The sequence below is a fragment of the Bos javanicus genome, chromosome 5 (assembly GCF_032452875.1).
Source record: "Bos javanicus breed banteng chromosome 5, ARS-OSU_banteng_1.0, whole genome shotgun sequence".
Classification (NCBI taxonomy): Eukaryota; Metazoa; Chordata; class Mammalia; order Artiodactyla; family Bovidae; genus Bos; species Bos javanicus.
Window position 1 is genome coordinate 98,445,819 of NC_083872.1, and position 22,200 is coordinate 98,468,018.

Sequence of the window (22,200 nt, forward strand, 5' to 3'; positions counted from 1 at the left end):
CTTTGGCACAGCACAGCACCCAGGCATCTCTGATTGGGATTCCTTCTGGAAGATTTCTCCACCTGTGGCAGGCGCTCAGATTTGAACTATGTGCTCTGACCTTTCCGGTGCCGCTTGTTCAAAGATTGCCTGCAGACCTCTCTGTGATGGAGGCTTCCTGCCAGTGAGAATCCAGGACCACACTTCCCACCATAACTGAGTGTAGACAGGATGCACCTCACTGGACCACCTGGCCTGCCTGACTCCATATTATTAAAAACAAAGACTCAGATTTTTTTTTTATAAAAAATTTATTGAGATGATGCAATTATAGGCTTTTCTTTAAAAATTATTTGCAACTCACTGGCCCTGAGAAAAGGCATTTTTTTTTGTTTTTCTTTTTTTTTGTTACATTCATTTGATTCAGTCCCTTATAAACCCCACACCTCATAAAACAACAAGAGATTAGAAATTAAAAAAAAATTCTAGATTCAGTCTGGTTTGCAGGTGGTTGCAGTCACAGAGAGAAATGGTGAAGTGTCCACTTGGCATGTGCGAAAGATTCAGGGAGTTGTTTAGTGTTGATGCAGATGAGGCCAAAAGAGTATAAGGTTAGTCTTCTGTGGTTTGCAGGGACCACTGTTACCACCCCCGCCCCCGGCTCACCCCCCACGGCTCCTTGGATCAATCCCTTCATTACTGCTCAGAAGAGGAACAGGCTGAGTGGGTGAAAACTAGCACCGAATGCTTGGGCCAAGAAACTGCCCTTTGTTCTTTGTGTGTTTCCCCAAATTTTTATCTTCAGCTTCCTGGGTGGGAATGGGTCAGATGGGGGGATAACTGGGGCTGGATCCCAGTCCTAATTCTGACCCTGGCATGCCGTCTGCTCCTGGGACAAGTCACATGGCCTGATACTCAGATTTCCCTTCTTCAAAAGGAGAGCTAACTTTTCAAACATATGTCGGACCCTAGGCAGTGAACGGTGGAGGTGGTGGTTACTTAGGCATTTAGGTACATCCTATCATGGCCTTTAAGTTTGAGCTAAATCTACATTCTCATCTGGACAAAGTTCAGTGTAGGAAGATGGGGCAGGGGTTCTAAACATACTGTTGAAAGGAGAGTAATCCATTAGTTGTTACTCCTCATTGCTCGTGGGGCCACGCCCGCCCGCCAAAGGATTCGGAGCATCCGTGATGCTACCTCAGGCAAGACAAAGTCACCTGGGGACAGAAAGATCTTAGAGATAACTTTACTCCCCTGGAGCCAGTCCAGCCACTTACCACTGCTTTCTTCTGATGGAAAGGAGACACCCTGGCTACCTCAAGGTGTAGGGAAAAGAAGATGCTAGAGAATTTCAAGATCCAAGCGAGAATGTCCGCCTTGGACACTGCTGGTGGGTAAGGTTGCTCCGGCAGCACTGTTTTACACCTTCCTTTCCAGTTTCTCATGTTGCAAGCCAAGCGCTCCCATGATGGCAGCAGGGAAAGGCCAACTATTCCGACCATGAACGTACCCTTAATTTGGTCCCAGGTGAGATTTTCGTCACCTCTAGTGCTTAGTGTTGAAGTGAGACATTTCATGCTGGAGATATTCTGCAGGAAGGAGGTGAGCTCAGAGGGCAAGGATGGTGCCTGACTCTTGGGATTCAGTGTCGAGCAGATGCTCCACCCAAGTTGGCTAAACTGAACCTGCAATCTTTCGGGTCTGCTGTGTCCCTACTGTCAGCATCACTCAAAGATTCCCTCAAAGAACCAATGAGAAGAACCTCTGCCATTAAGGGAATGAACAGAAAACCAGTAACGGTAATATCCGGATGGACAATAAAGACTGGATTGGAGTTGACACCTTCTATTTCTCCAAGTGGCTGACGGTGCCAGCCTATGTCTTACAGACTCTTAGAGGATATTGCTTTAAATACAGAAACCCTAGGGGCAAAGGGGAATTTCCCCTCCACAATTCAACTGTTTGTTAAGATTCTTTGGACCACAAGAGCCCGAGTCCTTACACCTGGGTGAACAGAGTGAGATGCTCTGATCTCAGGGAAGAGCAGCGACACACCCAGGTCTCTGATGTCACATCACACAAAAAGACTCAGTGATGATCCACCCTCTCTCTCCAGCCCTTCAACTCAGTGACTTCCCCAGGTATTTGGCTTAATCTCCCCATTTGAGAGCCAACATCAGTCACCTTCCAGGCTGGAAGGTTATCCCTGTGTGCTGCTGACACTCTTGAAAGACATCTGTAGCACGCTGGGTTTCATCCCCATTCGAGCAGACTGAGCCCAAACCCTTCCTTCATCAGGGGACCCTCGAGCCCACACTGGAGGTCCCTGACCTCACTTCAGGCCCAGCATTCTAGAAGGTGGACTAGAGGGGAGTGTGCGACGGTGGGAGGAGGCCGGCCACCTCCATGCATCTCTCTGTGGTTGCATAAGACGCAGGTACGTTTCCACTGTCCTTGAACAATAGTCAATCTGTTTGTCCTCTCCCACTCCCTGCAGGCTGGTGCCCTTGTTGGTAGGGCTAGGGGGTGCGGGAGGGGATGGGAGAATTCCTCCTGCCTGGGTGCCCACAACCCCAGCCGGCCTGACTCCATCAGAAATGGCTTGAGGACATGCCTGGAGGTCTGCTGGCTTCATCTGCAAGTGCTGCTGACAGTGCAGACACGTACCCGGGGGGCCATGAGATGCTCGCCCAACGGAGTAGAAGAAGCGGAGAGAAACCAGGAGGGGGTGCTTTGTAAGGCAGGTCTAATCTTCCCAGTACAAAAAGACCATACTCCTAATATTGGATTCCGAGCCTGTATTGGAAGAGTTGATTTAAGTGGCTAGAAAAGGAAAAAAAAAAAAAATCTAACAAGAGCTTTCTAAAAATATCTGTTATCATCAAAAGTACTAAGAGGTGGCACCTTCCTTGTAAGATGTGACTGATCTTACTTTGAGGTGAAAAAGAGCCACACACGAGTCCATTTTGAAACACAGCAAGGGAAGAAGGAAAAAGGGAAAAAGTGAGGAATCTGAGGAATTTCCCGTCTGCCCAGGCTTGGCAAACACCGCTGACAACTGAGACGACACACTCCTGGATCCTCCCTCTCAAATGCCCTGTGTCCCGTGGGGACCAGGAAACTTTAAAAAAAAATGCTAGGAATTGGGGGGAAAAAAATTAAGTGAGGATATGAAACTGACTGCGAGATGGCCTTTGGGATAGAGCAGAGAAGACCCTCTGTAACCTGCTCTGGGATAATCCACACCACCACCAAAGACCTGTCATCTAGTCTCTGGACCGTAAGACTTGTGCTGTCTTTTTTTTTTTTTTTTTGCTCTGCAGCACTTGCAAACTAATCCCATGATGCTGGGGCTTCCAGATAATCTGGACAGCCTTATGCTCCAGGGAACCACCAAGCCTCATGGTCCTCACAGCTGGTTGGGGTGGCCTGCTGGATTCACATGTATCTTTCCAGAGGACAGCAGCATCTCTGGGGCCTCTCCGGCAGGGAGCCAGACGTTGGGATGTGGGTTTGATTTCTGTGGTGCCAGCTGCAAAGCACCCAGACCACATATTCCAATGTACAGGTGCCGAAAATTCCCAAGACTCTCCAAGAGGCTGAACTCTGCTGAAAGGGCATCTGAAGTTCAACAGCCAGTGAGGAGGGAGGACAGAGCTGGGGCCAGGAAGGAAAGGGAGCCAGAGAGAGAAGAGAGCTCTCCTTTTCACTTTATCTTTTGTAAGAGCATCTTTTTTTTTTTTTTTCTTTTTTCCAGCCAAGACCCAACAGCAATGGGAACAAACCTGATCCACATGGCAGGGTCAAGAGGAACCTGAACCCTTTTGCAAATATTCTCTCTCTTGACCAGCTGGGCTTCTGCACTTTGTGAGATTTGCAAAAAATAGATATATATATATATAATAGATACGTATTTCCATAGGAAAACAGCCTCGGATGTCTTCCCCTATATGAATGATGAAAAGTCAAACTGCATGGTCTTTTTAAAAAAAAGAACAAAAACACCATGAAACTAACAAGAGGGGGAGGGGGAGGAATCACAGACAAGAGATTCCGATCGAGAAGGAACCGTGAACGCGAGTCCCAGGCTGGTGCCCTCGGCCAGAATTCCAGCGCCGTCTTTGCTGAGTGGTTTGTCTAAGGTGCTCCGCGGGATCCCTCGCGCTGGGCGAGAGGAGTGTTACTGCCACATCCATGTCTCTTCTTTTCTGCTTCATCTTGCCCCATCCATCCTGGGGAGGGGGGGTGCCCTTGGCTGCTGGCCCACTAAGCTGGGAACCACTTCCTTCAACACTCGTCTTCTTGGTATATTTGTTCATCCAGCTCCTGGGACTCAAGGTGCTCCAGACGGTCTGTTCGGCCACTCATGATTTCATCTGGGGTCTTCATAAACCTTTGGAAGAGGAAACGGTGGCATGAAGAGGTTACAGTTCCCTAAAGCTGTCTTCATCTTGAACTCTTTAAAAAGAGGAGCCCGTCACTTTTACGTAGCTGGAGGGCTACTGAACCTGGTTGTTAATGCTAACCTAGCATTTTCTTAGAAAAAGATACCCCAGGCTCTCACTGCTTGAAAGCTGGCAAAATAACTATAAAAAAGGCTGGGAGGATGGTGAAGAAGATGGAGCAGGCAGTGCATTGCTGCACGACCATCTGAGAGGACCCTGGGAGATATATACCCATCTCCATCCCAGACTATAAGCTCAAGTGATGGTATTCAAAACTTGAATCTAACTTGAAGGATACAATTAAACGCTGGATGGAATGGGTAACAGGGCCAGACAATGGAGCTTTTGGAAATTAGAAAGGCCGAGAGAAAGACATTTCTTGGTGTTATCACTGATGCACCCTAAATGCTAGCCATTCACTCCCTTTATTCTGTCTTCCTTGGCAGCTGGGTGCCTGCAGCAAGCCTCATCTTCTCGGTCACTGGGTTCATATGGAATTAACATCAGTGGCACATTCTGACCATGACCATGGTTCAGGAAGGGAGCCTGGGTGCAAAAGTTCCATCCTTACGGTAGGAAGGCCCTTTCCACAGCCTACACACCATTCCCTTCCCCTATAGTCTGCCTGGTACCATATGACCTGTCTTAGAACAGGCATTTTCTGTCCTCACTCCACATTCAAAAGCCTATGATGACTTGTCAAGGATTCACTCTTTGGCCTGCTCCTTGGGCCTCTCTGTCGTCTCAACCCAGGAAACTCCTGTGTTCCACTGTTTACGAGCGTGAACTCTATTCCAGTCCGGCCAGTCTTTTTTTCTGATGCAAGTCACAGCTCATGCTGACCTCCAAACCTTTAGCTTTGCCTTTGTTTGGAACCCTCTTGACTCCTTCCCCTGTCTGAGACTGACTCATTCTCTGAGCTCAGTCTCACCATCAAAGAGCCAAAAATCTCCAAGCGTCCCTACAATTGAACACTTTACTCAATTACATACCCGGTTCCATACTGAGAAGCCTTCGTTTTGGGGTGAGTCTGGTTTTCGACATTCATTTCCTCAAAAATGACTAATCCCTTGTCACAAATAGTGCTCTTCTTTCCTTCTGTCTTATTGAAATCACTACTGGAAGCCTGTGAGCCTTCCACCTCTGACTACTTTTCTGCCCATTATTGCTCATCTTTTCAAGCAGGGTGATCTGTAGCATCCACAGCCTATCTTCCGCTTTTATCCTGTAGCTAAAACTTCTCCCTCGACATCTGAAGTCACTAATCATCCCCTCCAGGCTGAGTCCTCAGATGTGCTGTGTCTGACCTTATCTTTGGATGGCTCTTCCATATTAAGTTTCTGATACTTCCCACCAGGCTTGTCCAGAAACATTATTGAAAGCCTCCTGAGGTTATATAAAACTGCTATAAAATGTAACCCTCTACCTTCTAGGAACTTATGACCTACTTGAGGGGAGGAGTTCACATGTACAGCTATTAAAAATGTAAATCATGGTGTGGCATAGGGCCAAGGGAACTCAAGAGATGATGGAAGAAGATATTTGGCTGTGTTTGAGCCACTGAAGGTGGCCTCATAAAGAGAAGTAGACTTGAGGTAGACTTGGTGGTTTGTATATTTAAAACGTTAAAGTGATTTACATTTCTAACATAGGGAACCATATTAGTGTTGGAGGGCAGCTGGCAATGTGTATTAAGAATCTAGGTGGCAGGGGAATGGACCAGAGGGAGAGATTGTTGAATCTAGGTGTCAATTGTGAAGAACAGACATCAGCCTCCACTGCCCGGGAAGCAATAATAATGTGTCTGCCTTGCTTTCATCTTCCAGGTCTCATGGGAGTACTTGCCATTGGTAGATTCTAACCTGAAACCTGGTGGTAAGAAATGTCAGGAAATGAGGTTCCCAGTCTTCTAGCCCCTGCAACACAGACTGGAGTAGGAATGGAGCCAGTGGACAGTCCAGCACAGGGGTGACTGGGATGTAGGAAGGCTCAAAGATAACTCTGGTATAAAGGTTGGTTGCTTAAACAATGGTGATGCCACTGCTGATGTAACAGGAATTCTGAGGGTAGGGGGATGTCCAGTATGGGAAGAAGGCTGGTCTTGAACATTTCATGTCTGAGATACTAATGTGATATTTAAGTGGATCTTTCTTACAAGAAGCTCTTGAACATTAGTCACTTACTGACCAGAGACTTTACTCATACATTTTTTGTTCCCCGAATGTTATTGATTGGAGTGTTTCAGTATTTCAATTCCATAATAAATTCGATTCTGTAAAAATCCCCTGGTCAATCATGTGTTAAGATTTAGAATTCCAGGGAGATTTTATAGCTGCATGTAGAGACTTGAGAGCCCCATCGTGGAGGTGATAACTAAGCTGTGTCATGGGATCCATTCATCCTGGAAACTAGTATAGCGTGCGAGGAACAGAAGCCAAGGACTGAGTTTAGGGTGGAGGATGAAGAGAAGGCATCAGCAGAGCCAGAGAAAGGAGGGGTCTTTTTTGCATTTTATTCTATTTCCAGCTCTTGAAAAGCCTTCTCTGTTTCTTTTGAAGATCACAATTGTTTTTACTGCCCCTAGGTTACCATGCCTTCCCAGCACTCACACCCAGGCTCTCTGCTCTTTTGGATAATTATCCCAGTGAGCTCGTGCACTCATACACAGAGTCATTCAGTCTCTTTCTACCCCAATCTACATCTCAAGCCCCATTTGTAACTCTCTTCTGTCCCACCTGCCAAAACCCAGAACCTAAGGTCTGGGGCCCACCTTCTCCTCAGTTTCACGTGGTCTCAACACATCAATTACCACCAGTGTCAGAGGACTACGTCTACCTCTCCTGATTGGTCCCTTAGATACCTTCTTCTTCCTCTTCTAACTCTATGTGATTCCCTGGGAATCACAATCTATGGCGGTAGCTTAAGTGGTTAGAACTTGTAAGCTGGGAGGGATTCTAGAAAGAGGAATGTCTAGTCCAGCAGCTTTCAGATATTTACAATGCATTGTCATAAATATATTTTACACTATGACTCATCACACACGTGCTCACACACACACCCGACTACCCCAGAAAGATAATTTTCATCATGAATCCACACTCTTAATTCATATGGCACAGTCTGATATTTTCCTATTCAGTTCTGTTCTATTTCATTAAAAAAAAAAAAAAAAACTGATTCATTAAATCTGTTTTATGACTCACTAACAGGTCATGACAAACACTGGTCCAGTTTGGAAACCTAGAGGTCTAGGTTTGTTTAGTCCCTTTCTTTGCCATTAGCTCCTCTGATTGCTCCCTTTAACTATACTGGATATAAATGTCAGATAATACTGTTTGATCACTGCATTATTTTAAAGGTGAGTCAGACTGTGTTGATTTACTTTTGGCTTTCTTCTAGGACAGACATAAGCAAACAAAAATTTTTTCTTCTTAAATTCTAACCAACCAGCAACCTTGTCTCCAGTGAGCAGCAACTGATAGCTTTGAGGATCAGACAGGCAGGTAGAGACCTCAAGAGTCTCCCTCCTCCGTCTTATTTCAAGAAAACAATATCCTCCCAGAAGAAGGAAAGGAGAAAAAGGAAGTGCTACCTGAACAAAAGCCTTTGTCCCGGCTCCTTCCTGATAATGTTTAGTTTGTAGTAGTGGCGCAGGGCTCTGGACATTTTCTCATAGGTCATGTTTGTTCTGTTCTGTTTGTTCAAAGGAGGAAGAGAGAGAGAGAAAAAAAAAGCACAAAGACACAATGAAATGAACCTCAGCAATAGGGGCTGGAGGAGTTATTCACATCCAGCTCCACAGGGTGCTCCCGTGGCCCTGCCAGGCCCACCCCGGGCTTTGTCCCACGTGTCCCTGGCTGAGGTCTCTCCTAAGGTGAGTCCAGCCAACAAAGCACATCCCGCCTCGGCCTCCCCGACTTCCTCTCCCAGGACTGCGCTCTGTTGTGCCCGAGGAATTTCCTGCGGGTCCCCCTATCTGGGGTCATCCTTCACCTTCTGACCCACAGAGAATTTCTCTTCCTTTTGCCCTTTTTAAAAAAGAAAAAACAACACACAAAAAAGTGACCTTTCTCAAACTTGTGCTTCTCGTTTGTCATTTTAAGGAAGAGATTTTTTTGTTTAAATTCCTGTTGTGGAAGCAAGAATACAGTGGTTCCGAGCCCTGGGGCAAGGGCACCCTGTGGGAGCTGTGGAGCGATTTTTCTCAGTGACTCACGGGATGGAGGGTGTCCGTGGGGCCTGGCCATATTTGGTCATGGCCTCTGGCAGGTTCTCCTTAGCGGGGCCAGAGCACGGGCTGCCTGCCGTCCGGGAAACTGCAGCTGGGGCAGAGCTCGGCCGGGCCTCCCCTGGGCCCTCCCCTTTGGCTGATCTGGAGTGGGGCCTTCATGGTGTCTTGTTAGCTCTGTCCCATGTCTATCTGCCTGTGGCCAGGCCTGGATCTTGGTGACTTTTTAAAGTAGGAATACTGATTTATCTCAATTTTTTTTTAAACAGGGGAACTCTTTGTTTATTTTACTGTGATAAGAACACCAACCATGAGATCTATCCTCTTAAAGTTTTAAGTGGGTAATACAGCACTTAATACAGTGTTAACTATGGGTACACTGTTGTACATCAGACTCTAGAACTTACTCATCTTGATTAACGGAAGCTTTCTGTCCACTGGTTGGTAACTCCCCATTTCTCCCCTTCTTCCCAACCCCTGGCAACACCAGTCCACTCCCGGACTCAGTGAAATTTGTCTATTTTAGATCTAACTTCATTTAAGTGAAATCAGACAGTATTTGTCTTCCTGTGACTGGCTTATTTCACTCAGCATCCTGTCCTCAAGGTTCATCCATGTTGCCACATGCAGCCGAATCTTTTTTAAAAGCGTAATAATACTCCATTGTGTGTATATAGCTCGATTTCATTATCCATTCATCTATCCGTGATGTTGAGGTTGTTGTACCCACCTTTTACATCTATGTAAAAGTACTATGTAAAGTACATCTACTTTAATGATTTTTTTTTAAACTGTAAAAGACTAAATCTTTTAAATTCTATTCCCTCTTCCCAAGCTGGAAAAGCTGTGGGGCAGTCAGAATTCTTGCAGGGTTTGCTTTTCAGGAAGATGTTTTACACTCAGAGGATAAGCATTTTCCGTGTAGAACTGGGCTTTTGTGACCATGGGAGTATCTAACGGAGTGGAACAGAAGCGGCACCTCCCAAAGGCCCCTCGTGAGTTACAAAGTGCCGCAGTGCATCTCTGGTCCCCAGTTCTTAATGCTGGCGTGGGCAGCAGCAGACCCAGGCCGTGGTGAGGGAATAATGGTTACTCATCACGAGGCCGATCAGACCGGGAGATGCCGAGTTAACTGTAGCCTGGCACGAGGAACACATGGAAAGGGGCATCTTTAATTACTTCCTTCCCTTTGCAACTGTCTTAATTGTTTGTCCAGTGAGGAATAAACTGAATAATTACAGGCCGACTTAGGAAGCAGAGGACAGACAATTACCCTCCAACCCAGGGACAAAAACTGGATTTGGGCCCTAGTTTATGGGACAAATGTCTGATGCTCTTTTTACCTTATGGTTTCCCCACAGTCGAGCCAGTCCATTGGGATCCACTATCCGGAATATTTTGGATTCTTTGTCCTCCCATCGGATGAAGTTTTCGTACCGGCTGTCAGAAAGCAACTGATAGACGTAATCCCAAAGCAGTCTACAGTCTACAGAGGAAAAGGGCAAGAAAACACCGTTGACAAGGCTGCTTGTAAGTATGAAGAGCAAGAATCAAGAAAATAATCGAGGAACCGCTTTTGCCTTCTTCGGATTGAGTCCAAGCTCCTTGTTTTGGGAATTCCTTGGCAGTCCAGTGGTTAGGACTCTGCGTTTTCCCTGCGGAGGGCCAGGGTTCAATCCCGCAAGCCAAAACAAAAACAACAAAACTTTTACAGTGAGGAGACCAAGGCACAGAGAGATCTGGGAGATGGTGACCTTTGACCTGTGGAGGCCTTCGAGACCATCCTGGCCCAGCCCCTCCCTCCCCACAACCTCAGATAAGGACGCAGCAACCCGGAAAGAGGAAAGGACTGGTCTATGGTCATGACCCATGATTTGAACTGGAGTAGAGACCACAGGAGGGAAAGAACAAGCTCTAACAGGAAATGAATCGGTTCTGAAAAGGGGCTGAAGACAGGCTGGCAGGTAAAAGGGCAGAGAGTGCCCTCGTGTTCCAGAGAGGGTGGTGTGGTGTCAGTGGTGGGGTGGAAGGTCCTTTGGTGGGGGGAGACAGTGAACAGATGGAGATGTGACGACTGAAGTTGGCTGTGGGAAAGGAAGACTCATGTGGTTTAAGAAAACAGTCACCTTACAGCTACTTTGGAAGTTTTAAAAATCATTTTATTATAATGGAATCAGGGTAGAAAGGAACCCAGGAGGGAAAAAAAAAAAAAATCCGTTTCTCCATGTGCAGAACAGATGTTGGATCACTTGGTCATGCAACACATCTTCCTTAGCACAGGCCGGGTGCTGGGCTAGGCCTTGCCTTTTGGCTACGGGTTGGCAAATTCCACAAGAAGAGGCAGACTGCACTCCTTGACCTTGTTCTAGTGCTTACTGGATTAGTGCCAGACGGGATGTGGCCTGCTCCCCTGGCACAGCCTTGACAGGTGCATGGGGACAGATGTGGACTTTGCGGCTCCAGCTGATGCAGGACCAGCCTCGGGATGAGAGTCAGAGACTCACGTTCCCAGGTGTGCACTGTTGTTTTCGGGAGCACTGGCCAGCATGGCTGGTCGTAAATGCGTAATTATTGGACACAGTACGTATGTTCTTCACTTTACCAGTGTTATTTCTAACCCTCACTTGGCGCGCCACCTCCTTCCTAATCCTCTTGTGCCCCAGGTCACAAGAGGATCTGAACTGTGGGCCTTCTGTATGGCCAGGAGCCACTTCCTGATGCCAGGTGAGGCCTGGCACACCTGGGCAAGGGGAATGTCTAATCTTGACTTGGGCTATCTCAGAGCCAACACATTCACCTCCCAGAGCACAAAACACACCCTCCTTGGGCACACGTTTACAGGAGGAATCGAGTCAGGTCGCACTGAGCAAGTGTTTTAAATCTCCCTGAGGTTCCTCCTTTATGAAAGGGGAGTGCGTCCTTCCGGGACTACTGTATGAGCGATGATGCGAGTGAAGAAGACAGTAAGGAGTGTCACGATGATGGTGCGTGCTGGGCTCTGCTTGCAGGCATGGGGCCACGCATGCCTCCAGCCACTTGCTTCTGACCCTCAGGACGCCCGGTGCAGCCGGCGCTCTTGCTATTCCTACTTCATGGCTGAGGAAGCTGGGGTTTAGAGGGTTTGGTCATCAGCTCAAAGGCACAGCTTATGACACAGGTCACAGTCTGTGCCACACATCCTGCTGAGAACTCTGTTCTCAGAGAAGTTGGTTCACAGGTGTCTATGAGTCAAGCCTTAGGACTTTTCCAAGCAAGATGAGTGTGTCCTTTGTGAAACCCAGCTTTCCCTCTGAACAGCAGAAGGAGCTGGCACCCAGCACAGCATTTTCCAGGAGGGCAAAGTGTGAAAGTGTTAGTCGCTCAGTTGTGTCTGACTCTGTGACCCCCATGGACTGTAGCCCGCCAGGCTCCTCTGTCCACGGGATTCTCCAGGCAAGAATACTGGAGGGGTTGTCATTCCCTTCTCCAGGGGATCTTCCCCACCCATGGATTGAACTGGGCTTCCTGAATTGCAGGCAGATTCTTTACCATCTGAGCCACCAGGGGAGTATCTTTTAGGCAGCAACTGTGAAACTTAAATTGGACATCCATTAAAATGACCAGATTTTTTTTTTTTAAATCTATTTTTTCGTCAATTACTTATGCTTTAAATGTCATATCTAAGAAATAGTTGCTTAATCCATGGTCACAAATACTGCTGCCTATGTTCTCTTCTAAGAGTTTTACATTTTCAGTTATTTATTTTTTTGGGGGGGTGCACTGAGAGGCATGTGGAACTTCCCTGCCCAGGGATCCAACATGAGGTGCCTGAGTGGAAGCATGGAGTCTTAACCACTGGACTGCCAGGAAGTCTGACCATACATCTTTAGTTTCCCTTACTGTATCCTTTTTTTCCCTGATTGATCTGCGTCTAAAATGTAATGTGGAGACTTCTCTGGCAGTCCAGTGGTTAAGACCCAGCCCCCTTCCACTGCAGGGAGTGCTGTTTCGTTCCCTGATCAGGGAAGCTAAGATCCCATATGGCTTGCAGCCAAAAACTCAAAACATAATACAGGAGCAATACTGTGTAACAAATTCAATAAAGATTTTTAAAATGGTGCACGTTAAAAAAAAAAATTAAGTTGACATGTGGTTTCTTGTGTTTCACCAAAGGACCCGTGGTCTTCTTCTTAGAGAATTTCTGGCGTTTGAACCCTACGCTTATGAAAGCTGGCCAGCGATCTGTTACCAACCCTGCCTGACGCTGTGCTCATGGTTGCCAGAGGGGGAGCAGAGAGACAGCAAGGGGACCAGTCCCAGCAAGAGGAAGTACCTTGGGAAGTGAGTGCCTCATGATCCCAGATTGAGAATAATCGAGCTCATTATGAAGGCACTTGTAAGAGGGCGACTCCAGGCAAAGTGGTGAAGCAGGCAGTGTCATTCTCCCTGCCACCTCCTCGTCTTATATCATTTTATTATCGGTGAAAAAATAGAGAACTGAAGTGAAAGAGTGAAGTCGCTCAGTCATGTCCGACTCTGCGACCCTATGGACTGTAGCCTACCAGGCTCCTCCATCCATGGGATTCTCCAGGCAAGAGTACTGGAGTGGGTTGCCATTTCCTTCTCCAATAGAGAACTGAATTGCGGTTTAATTGTCCAGTTTGTGTCTTACCGTCAAACAGCAGATGGGTTTTAATTTCTGACAATCTCTTCCAAGTGGAAGCCATCTGACAGAACCAAACAGTATCATAAAATATGCCCTTCCACTAGGAGGAAGGAAGTTGGTTTGTGAAGAGCTTCTTGTCCGTGTTTCTTGACAGGGTTACAATCTTTTTTACCACCAGAGGCTTGATGACACCTTTTGGATGCTTGTGGATGGGGTATAAGATTCTCTAGAGTGAATCATTTTAATAGAGTTTAATAATTAAAAAAAACTGATTTGGTTATCTTTAGCAGTTTGATAGAAAGAACTTTTTGTGCCCACGATATATGGGCAGTCCTCTCAACCTCGAGAACTTCCTGGAGCTAAAATGGAAGATGAGTGTTGTCTTGACACCATCTGCTCAAGGATTTTTCACTTTCAGTGTTTCTGTTGCTTCTCTTTTACTGCCTTGTACATTCTATTTCTCATAAAATGGTGACGTGAGAACCAGACCATTTCTCAAAGTAAGGGCTTAACCAGTTCTGGGTACCTACCACGCTGGGTTCTTCAGAGGCATCAAACTGAGAACTTCACACCGTAGATCATTTACTGAAAAAGGTCTAGAATGTGATCTGTGTTTGGTTGGTACCTGGAAGGCAGGGTTTTCCAGAGAATGGACTTTACCTCGAGTTGTAAGACCATTTGTAGCCTGCAAACTTTTCCCTTTCATAAATGTGAAAAGAGCCCCAAACAAGCTGCCAATTGATAATTTTAAATGACATTTAATCCAGCAAAGTCAACTTTAGCCGAGTAATAAAAATATGTTGACATTCAAGACACTGAATTACTCGGTCACTAACAGAGGTAGCAACAGGAATTTTGTGGCACAAAGCAGTTGTTCAAGCTCACAGTATAAGTGGCTTTTATAACACTATTGATTCTTTTGTTGCTTTAGTTAAAAATTATGCCAGATGATAAAAATAACTACCTGACAGTTTTTTTTCCTTTAAAAAAAAAACAATTGAAATTCAAAGCCCAGTGAGTTATTTTTAAGACTTTAGTTAAATAAAAAGGCAGATTCTTTTTAGTTCCCTGGGTCCTCGGAAGGCTGTTGCCATGGCCTACCGGCTGTTTTTCAGTTTTGTTAAAATCCATCCATAGTCTGCACAGATACAATGTTCTTTGGTCATTAATAAAAATGCTTAACACTACTATATAATAAAAAGCATCAGGCTTTGAAAACAAAGGTTCATCACATTACAAAACACTTGACTAGGCATGTGAAAAATAATCTTATATCACAAAGTGTTCATTACTTTTATGTGCATGTCTCAAACTAAAATTCCCACGTGCCTTGAGAAGGAAGGCCCTTTAAACAAATGGGCATGATTTTGATTCTCTCTTCCACGGGAGGAAGCTTATAAAAGGGTTTAGTGGAGTGAAGTGTTATTTTCCAATTGCAGAAAGAGAGTTCTCTTTCCTGCTGGGTGAGGTACCCTGGGTATCCACAGTTAAAAGGCATTGTCAAAAAGAAAAGAAAAAAAAGAAAAACCCTTTCTGTGGTTAGGGAGAAATATTTTCCCTCCCACGCCTGTCTCTTACCAGAGACTCGTTGTACAAGCTTATTGAGCAGACACTGTAAAAAGATGGGCAGGTCACACATAAGCAACATGGTTTCAAAAAAAAAAAAAAAAAAACCATGCTAGACAAAACTGATGTTCAAAAAATCTGAGTGGGCCAGTCATTGACCAGGGAATGTTTAATGATGGTGGTTAATTTAAATTTCAGGAAAGAGTCTAAGAAAGCAATTTTAGGTTGTCTTAACTGCCCAAATGGAATTTTAAATGAAGGTCTGTAAACTGGAGTTCTGTGGGTATAATCACCAACAAGGAGGGGCCTAGTGCCCCAGTCTCACTGCTTTCAAATTATTATGAAAAGCTAACCAATTTATTTCAGATTAAGCAACATGTAGGTAATATGCAAAACAAAAAAGTTGCTTCTCTGCTTTACAGCAGTGGTTCTAAACTAGGGGCAATCTTGCCTGCTGTGGGGGGTGGGGCGGTGGGGGAGGCATTTGACAATGTCTGGGGACAATTTTGGTCATTATATCTGGGGCGGAGGATGCTGTGACAGAGGCCTGGGATGCTGCTAAAGAGCTTATACAATATATAGCAAGTCCCCTATATACGAATGAGTTCCATTCCAAGAGTGCATTTGTTTAAGTCCAACTTGTTCACAAGTCCAACAGTGTCTAGGTACCCAATGAACACAATCGGCTGTATAGTACTGTACTGTAATAGGTTTATAATACTTTTCACACAAATTGTACATAAATAGTACATAAAAAATATGAACATTTTTAATATTACAGTATAGTACCTTGAAGGCTTCCCTGGTGGTGCAACAGTAAAGAATCTGCCTGCCAATGCAGGAGACATGGGTTTCGATCCCTGGGTCAGGAAGATCCCCTGGAGAGGGAAATGGCAACCCACTCTAGTATTCTTGCTGAGAAATTCCAGGGACAGAAGAGCCTGGTGGGCTATAGAGTCCATGGGCTCACAGGAGAGTCAGACATGACTGAGTGACTGAGTTCTCACACACAGTATCTTGAAAAGTACAGCAGTACCAGCTACATCACCGCTGCTTTTATGCTTGCTTCTGGACAGCCCGGGCTTGCATAAAGATATAGAGTCCTTACTATATTGTACTCTGTACAGTGCTGTACAGCAAAGTATACAAGAGCACAACCACTTTAGAGAATACACGCCAGACGTGGGATCCCACGTTTGCATCTTTGAAAGCTTGCAACATGGAAGATTTGTATGTAGGGGACTTACTGTAATGCACAAAAGAATGCCATCCCTCCGCCAACAAAGGATTATTTAGCTGAAATACCGAGACTGCCCAGCTTGAGAAACCCTGCTTACAGAAGCATGGGTTTTACATCATTGCAGGGGGGTGGCTGTCTGCAGCTATTTTTTTTTTTTTTTCCTGCCTTGATTCTAGACGGGCCATTACCTAGAAGCAGAAAGCTGATAAATTCAGTGCAGCCAACCCTGTGCTGATACGCAGAGGTGTGTTTACAGCAGGCAACTGCTTGTGCTCTGCTGTGGCGTAGGGAAACAGAAGCCATATGTGCACAGCAGCCAGCCGGGAGGGGGAGAAGCCGAGGCAGAGAACACAAATCTGTGCTTCCTGGCTTCACTGAAGCAGAGGGACCGCAGCTGCAAACGCCGCTAAACCTTCTCACCGTTGGTGGCAGGAGGTGTGGAGCAACGCTGGGAAAGGCAGGAATCTGCAATCATGCCTTATAGCTGAGATCAAGCCCCCGGACAGATTCCAGTAAGACCCGGCCCCCTCCTCCAAATGTGGTGGCAGCCAGGGAATTTGCATCCAGGCACCACTGGGACTAGGGATGCTGTTCCAGAAACGCATGCCCTTAAAAAAAACTGGAACCTATAGTCTCCTCAAGCCCCTTCTCTTATTTCCTACCCGTTACTGTGCTGGTACTGTGTTATCTTTTTAAAAAGGCCATCCTGAAACTTCCCTCTCTTTTAGGGCTGATTTCTTAGAGGTCCCAATGAAAAGAAAGTGCAGTGACTCAGATAGAGTGTGTGAAGCCAGGACACTTGGGAGACTCCTGTTGGGGTGGAGTCTGCCAGAGTCTCCAAGGGTCTCCTCAAAATACAGTGGGCAAAGCCTCGGGGGAGGTGAGCAGGAGGGAAGAAGTCAGTCTCCAAGGAACCTAGGGTTCTTTGGAGGTCTGCACGTCAGAGGCCACTTGGAACAAACGTTCAGACACAAGGCTTTGTTTGGGTCAAGGCCCCCACACCCACTCTGGCGGGCAGTGGTGCTGGCCGTATCCATTGCCCTCCCCTTGTTCAACCCTTGAGCAGAGCAGGGACACTAACTCGTAGAAATTAACCTGTTTGTGCTAATATTTGCATAGTGTTTCTTTAGTGCTCAAAAGTGCCCAGAAATGGGTATTAGTATCTGCATTTTTATGGATAAGGCAACTGGGCTTCAGCAATCTTAAGTACCTCAGCCTGGGAGTCAAAGGCTACATTCTAATCGTGTTGATTCCAGAGGCTATATGCTCTTCCCCAGGAGCAGCATATATGAAGCAGCCGTGGATGAAGGCCCCGGGCCGGGCGCCAGAGAGGGCTCTGGGTCAGCAGAGGGTCACCTGCCTGAGACGGTGTGGGAGGACATGGCTCTCCCAGCCGGTAATAAATCCCCGAGGCCCCTTGGCTTACGGAGATATCCCACGACCCTGTCCTTTTTTCCAAATACAGTGTCTACAACTGTGTGTGTGCATACTGCCACACCTTACCACAAGGGCTGCCCTCAGCACTTTGATACAATCCATTAAGACTGGCCTTTTAGGAGGTCTTTCTCTCTTCAGGGCTGCTCCTGAAGCAATATAAGTCCATGTGAGTTGTGAGGATGAGCCCCCAGGTGCTGTCCCTGGAGTCTTGGGCTTATCTGATGTCTGATCACATGATTAGAGGCTCCAGAGCTGTGAACGTCTGTGCTCACAGAGCTCATCCAGCCAATAAAGCCAGATCAAAAGAGGACGGTGCTCTGTGACAGGCAAACAATATGGGAGATTCGATGTCTCCTTGATGAGAAACCTTTTGTTTCTGTTAAAAATACAACCTTGAGAGAGAATACATATATTCTCAGATCCTTTGAGGATCTCAGATTGCCAGGCCAGCATTATCAGAGGGTTGGAAGTGAAGTGCACAGGGCCTGGGGGTGGCGTGGGGGAGAATTCTGTTTTATCTGCAGTAGAATCAACTCACCAGTGAGATCCTCATAAACCATGAAGAAGCTCACGTTTGCAGAAAAAAGCGAGAGATGTCATCACTGACTCAATGAACATGTGTCTGAGCAAACTCAGGGAGATAGTGAAGAACAGGGAAGTCTGGTGTGCTACAGTCCATGGGGTTGCAAAGAGTCAGACACAACTGAACAACAGCAGCAAAACTTGTGAGGTAAGCATAAGACAAGATGTTCTCTATTAGCATGGCCCATGGGCTTTGAACAACCAACTCTGTACAGGCTTCTACAGCCCCCAATTTTGTGGAACAGATGAATGACTTTGAATGGATTATCACCACATTGCCAATGAATCTCGCTTCCTTAGCTGACTTTTTGGATTAAGGCCAAGGAAGGGATAAGCAGACAGGAAGTCTGGTAACTCAGGTTTTAGTGGAATTGTAGAAGTTTAAGAAAGCCAAAATGACTTCAATTTTTTTCTTTTAAAACTGAGGTGTCTATGGTTAAAACCAAAGCGGGGCGCTTAGCTTGTCTGATGGCATAAAGTAAGAAGCACACTGCCTTCTGCCAGCGAAGACACAACATTTGGCATTTAGAGAAGCTTCACCCTATCACCGAGCAAAATGCCTGGCACAGAGAGAGACGGGAGAATTTCGGAATGAGTGAATGATCTGAACCACACAGTTCAAGTAGGCAGCCTGACCCTTTCTGTTCTTCAGCTATATTTTATGTTAATGATGTTATTGTAAGTACTCTGGGCGGCTCAGCAATCAGCCCGCCATCAGGACTTATCTCCCTCCTTACATTGCTTGCCATTGTTCCCTCCACATGTCTCGGGCATGCCTCATTCTTTGAGGTGTAATTCCTGGAGAGCAACGACGGCATTTTCTACCCCCTGAATCCTCCGTTATACCTATGATTTCAAAGCAGACAGTGCCGCAGAACAGGGAGTGGCGGACTCTTTCTGTAAAAGGCCCATCAGTAAATATAATATTTCAGGCTTTGCGGGCCATCCTGTGTCAGCTGTACCTCCTCAACCCCGCCAAAGCAGCCACAGACAATACTAAGTGAATGGCTGTGGCCGTGTGCCAATGAAACTTGACTTACAAAAACAGGCGGTGGCTGACTTGGCCCATAGGCCAGCGTTTCCAGTCCCTGGGCCTAAGGAAACAAACGCGCTGGAAAGAACCCTGGATGAAGCTCGAGGCTGAATGCTTGACGTGCCCGCAGCTCAGTTTCTCCATCTGTAAAAGATGCTTCTAGCTTTGAAGTCAATGAGTTGTAAGAGTGGTTTCCAATATTACACTGAAAACACAACATTACCCTTGTTACCCTTCCTCAATTCATGGCGCTCACGGCCAGTACCAGTCTTTGGCTCTGAAACACATCAGTGAGACGCAGGCCAGTAAAACTTTGGTGGGCTAAGAAAATGCTAGAAAGGTGGACAGATGCTCTCACCTCCCCCAAGTAATCCTTTCCTGAAGATAATAGAAAATAGCACAGAAAGAAGCAACTTGCTCAGCATCGCACACACCACTGGCTCTTCAGTTTAAAAAAAAAAAAAAACAACCCAGGAGGGAGAGATACATGTGTACTTATAGCTGATTCACATTATTGTATGGCAGAAACCAAAGCAGCACTGTAAAGCAATTATCCCCTAATTAAAAATAAATTAAACAGAATCCAGGAATCTTCTCATTCTATCCCACAAATGCCAGCCATTCCAACTTGTTAAACTCAGTAACATCCTTCTTATTCTTTGAAAAATAAACACCACCTTTCAAAATAAGCTACATGTTCTATTTCAATTGATGTAATTTGTGGTTTGTATTTAAACTGTCAACTACCTCCTAGATGAATATTTACTGAATATTTTAGTTTTTCCACCAGGTAAATACCTAAGCAAACCATCACAACTTGCATGTAATCTCTTAAGTGTATGATGCGTCCCTATTTTGGAGAGATTAAAACATGAGAAAACTGAACTGAAAAATTCAGTTTTTAACAAACCTGGATTCTGGAGTTTACATTTCTATGTGAAACCTAGAACAAATATACTGGGGCTTATCTTGCTTTGGAGTTTTCTCCATCTGGAATGACCTCTTTTCCTTCTAATCTCTACTTGTTCATATTCTAAGCATTCATCTAAGCCCAGCCAAAAGCCAGCTTCCCCGTGAAGGCCTCCTGACACCCCTGCTCTGACCTCTTACAGCATTTAATGGGAGTCCCTGGAAGGTACCATGAGCTGCAGTTGTAGTCAATTGTCTTCAGCTCTTTCGCAACAAAGATCGTGTCTTACAATCTCCTTGAACACCCAATCCCTATGAATGCAGAGCAGCGCCATAAACACAGAAGGTGTCCAAAGGCATATCCCCAGGACTGTCTGAGTGGACAAGACCTTACCTTTTCATCCACAGTCACAAGTACTGTTCTTACCCATATTCTCCAGCTACAGTCTCTGTCAGTGTGACACAGCAGCAGGTTTGGTGCCCTCTCAGCTCAGCTGGCCAGTGCAAGTTCGATGCATGAAGCAGGGCACTCAAAGCTGGTGCTCTGGGACAACCCAGAGGGATGGGGTGGGGGGGGGTCAGGATGGAGGGGACATATGTATACCTGTGGCCAATTCATGTTGATGTACGGCAAAAACCATCACAATGTTGTAATTATCTTCTCAAAATAAATAAATATAAAAAAGAAGCATAAGGAGCTAAGTTTTCTCACCTAAAAGCTGCTTTATAGAGATCTGAAGGGCTTTTATGACTGTTCAGTAATGAAAGGACTTTACATTGTACATAAGAATCACCCAATGAATTCAACTGCCAATAAAAGAATAAATTCCACAAGGATGTGAGCTGTCCAAGAAGATACCAAAATGGGGTGGAGAGACAGGGAGCTCCCAAATGAAACAAAGGAGCCTGGAATTATGATGGGTTCTATTCAGAGGGTCACAGGATTAAGACTAAATATTAGACCATAGATTTCCCTCTTGTTTCACCCTTCAGAAACACTGCCTTTTGATTATATTAGCTAATCCTGGATTTGGTCATATTACTGAACACGGACATATGGAGATTATGAAATCTGGGAATATACCAACAGAGTAGAACGATTTTTAAGACAGCCATATTAAAAAATTTCTAGACCTACTAAACAAGGGAAAAACAGCTCTAAGTCGAAACAATTTAACTTGACACATGGGGCTTATCTTGGATTCCTAAGAAGTCTGTGGCGAAGACAGCATTACAGAGGAGGTGACAAGACAAATGTGATTAGGAAGTTGGGGGGATGGTGCTAGCAAGGGCTGTCCTGCAGCCACATCGTCCAGCCACTACGTGGCCTCCACTTCTCTGCACTCAGTTTCCTCCATCGTTTCCCCCGTAAATGATCCCTTCCATACAAAATGAATTCAGCAATGACTAGCTCCTTTTGCAGAGCAGTCCTGAAACAAGTAGCAAGTACCCTCAGAATGTTCAGAACTGCAGTACAGACCATGCAAGAAAAAAAGACAAACACGGCAGATACAGACAAGAAGGGGATGCCTGGAAAGCTCAAAGCAGGTCATTTATATTATTCACAGGAATACACTGACCCCATCCTCTTCCTCCAACTATATGGGAAACGCACATGCTTTGCAGAATAAGCAAAGCTACATTAACCCCTGTTCTTTCTTTTCACAGTTTTTTTTTTCTTTCTCCATCATTAAAAAAACTTTATGTAAAGGTAGACAGAACACTAATGTAAATCTCTGTGCATCCAATACCCAGCCATATGGCCCTTGGGTCATAACTAACCTTATTTTACCCACAGAAGGAAATGGCAACCCACTCCAGTATTCCTGCCTGGGAAATCCCATAGACAGAGGAGCCTGGTGGGCTACGGTCCATGGGATTGCAGAGTTGGACATGACTTAGAAAATGAACCACCACAACTATGCATTCCTCTCTTCCAGCCCTGTGGGATGCTTTTGAATCACATTCCAAGCATAGACCATTTCACTTTTCATAGTTTTTTTTTTTTTTCTTTTTGAAACATGTAAGTCATAGCTCTTTGTTTTCTTGATTCAACATTCTTGATGTAACTTATTTATAGTGGTAAAATTGAGGTGATACCAGAGGTGCCCTTGGGGCCAGAGAAAAATTTAG

The 22,200-nt window shown here is 45.6% G+C and overlaps 1 protein-coding gene across 6 annotated transcripts in view; it reads right to left on the bottom strand.

Moving 5' to 3' along the window:
* Positions 1–271: 271 nt before the first annotated feature.
* Positions 272–22,200, bottom strand: part of ETV6 (ETS variant transcription factor 6) — a 290,065-nt gene continuing 268,136 nt past the window's right edge. For 5 of the 6 annotated variants that reach the window (XM_061417840.1, XM_061417839.1, XM_061417838.1 and 2 more), the window contains 3 exons: positions 9,999–10,141; positions 8,020–8,120; positions 272–4,375 (listed from right to left, as the gene is read on the bottom strand). In XM_061417840.1, coding sequence (XP_061273824.1) covers positions 4,270–4,375; positions 8,020–8,120; positions 9,999–10,141 — 350 coding nt within the window. In that variant the 3' untranslated portion in view covers positions 272–4,269. Of the gene's footprint in view, positions 4,376–8,019; positions 8,121–9,998; positions 10,142–13,800; positions 13,926–22,200 lie in introns of those variants that run through there. The other variant, XM_061417844.1, reaches the window with a different exon arrangement.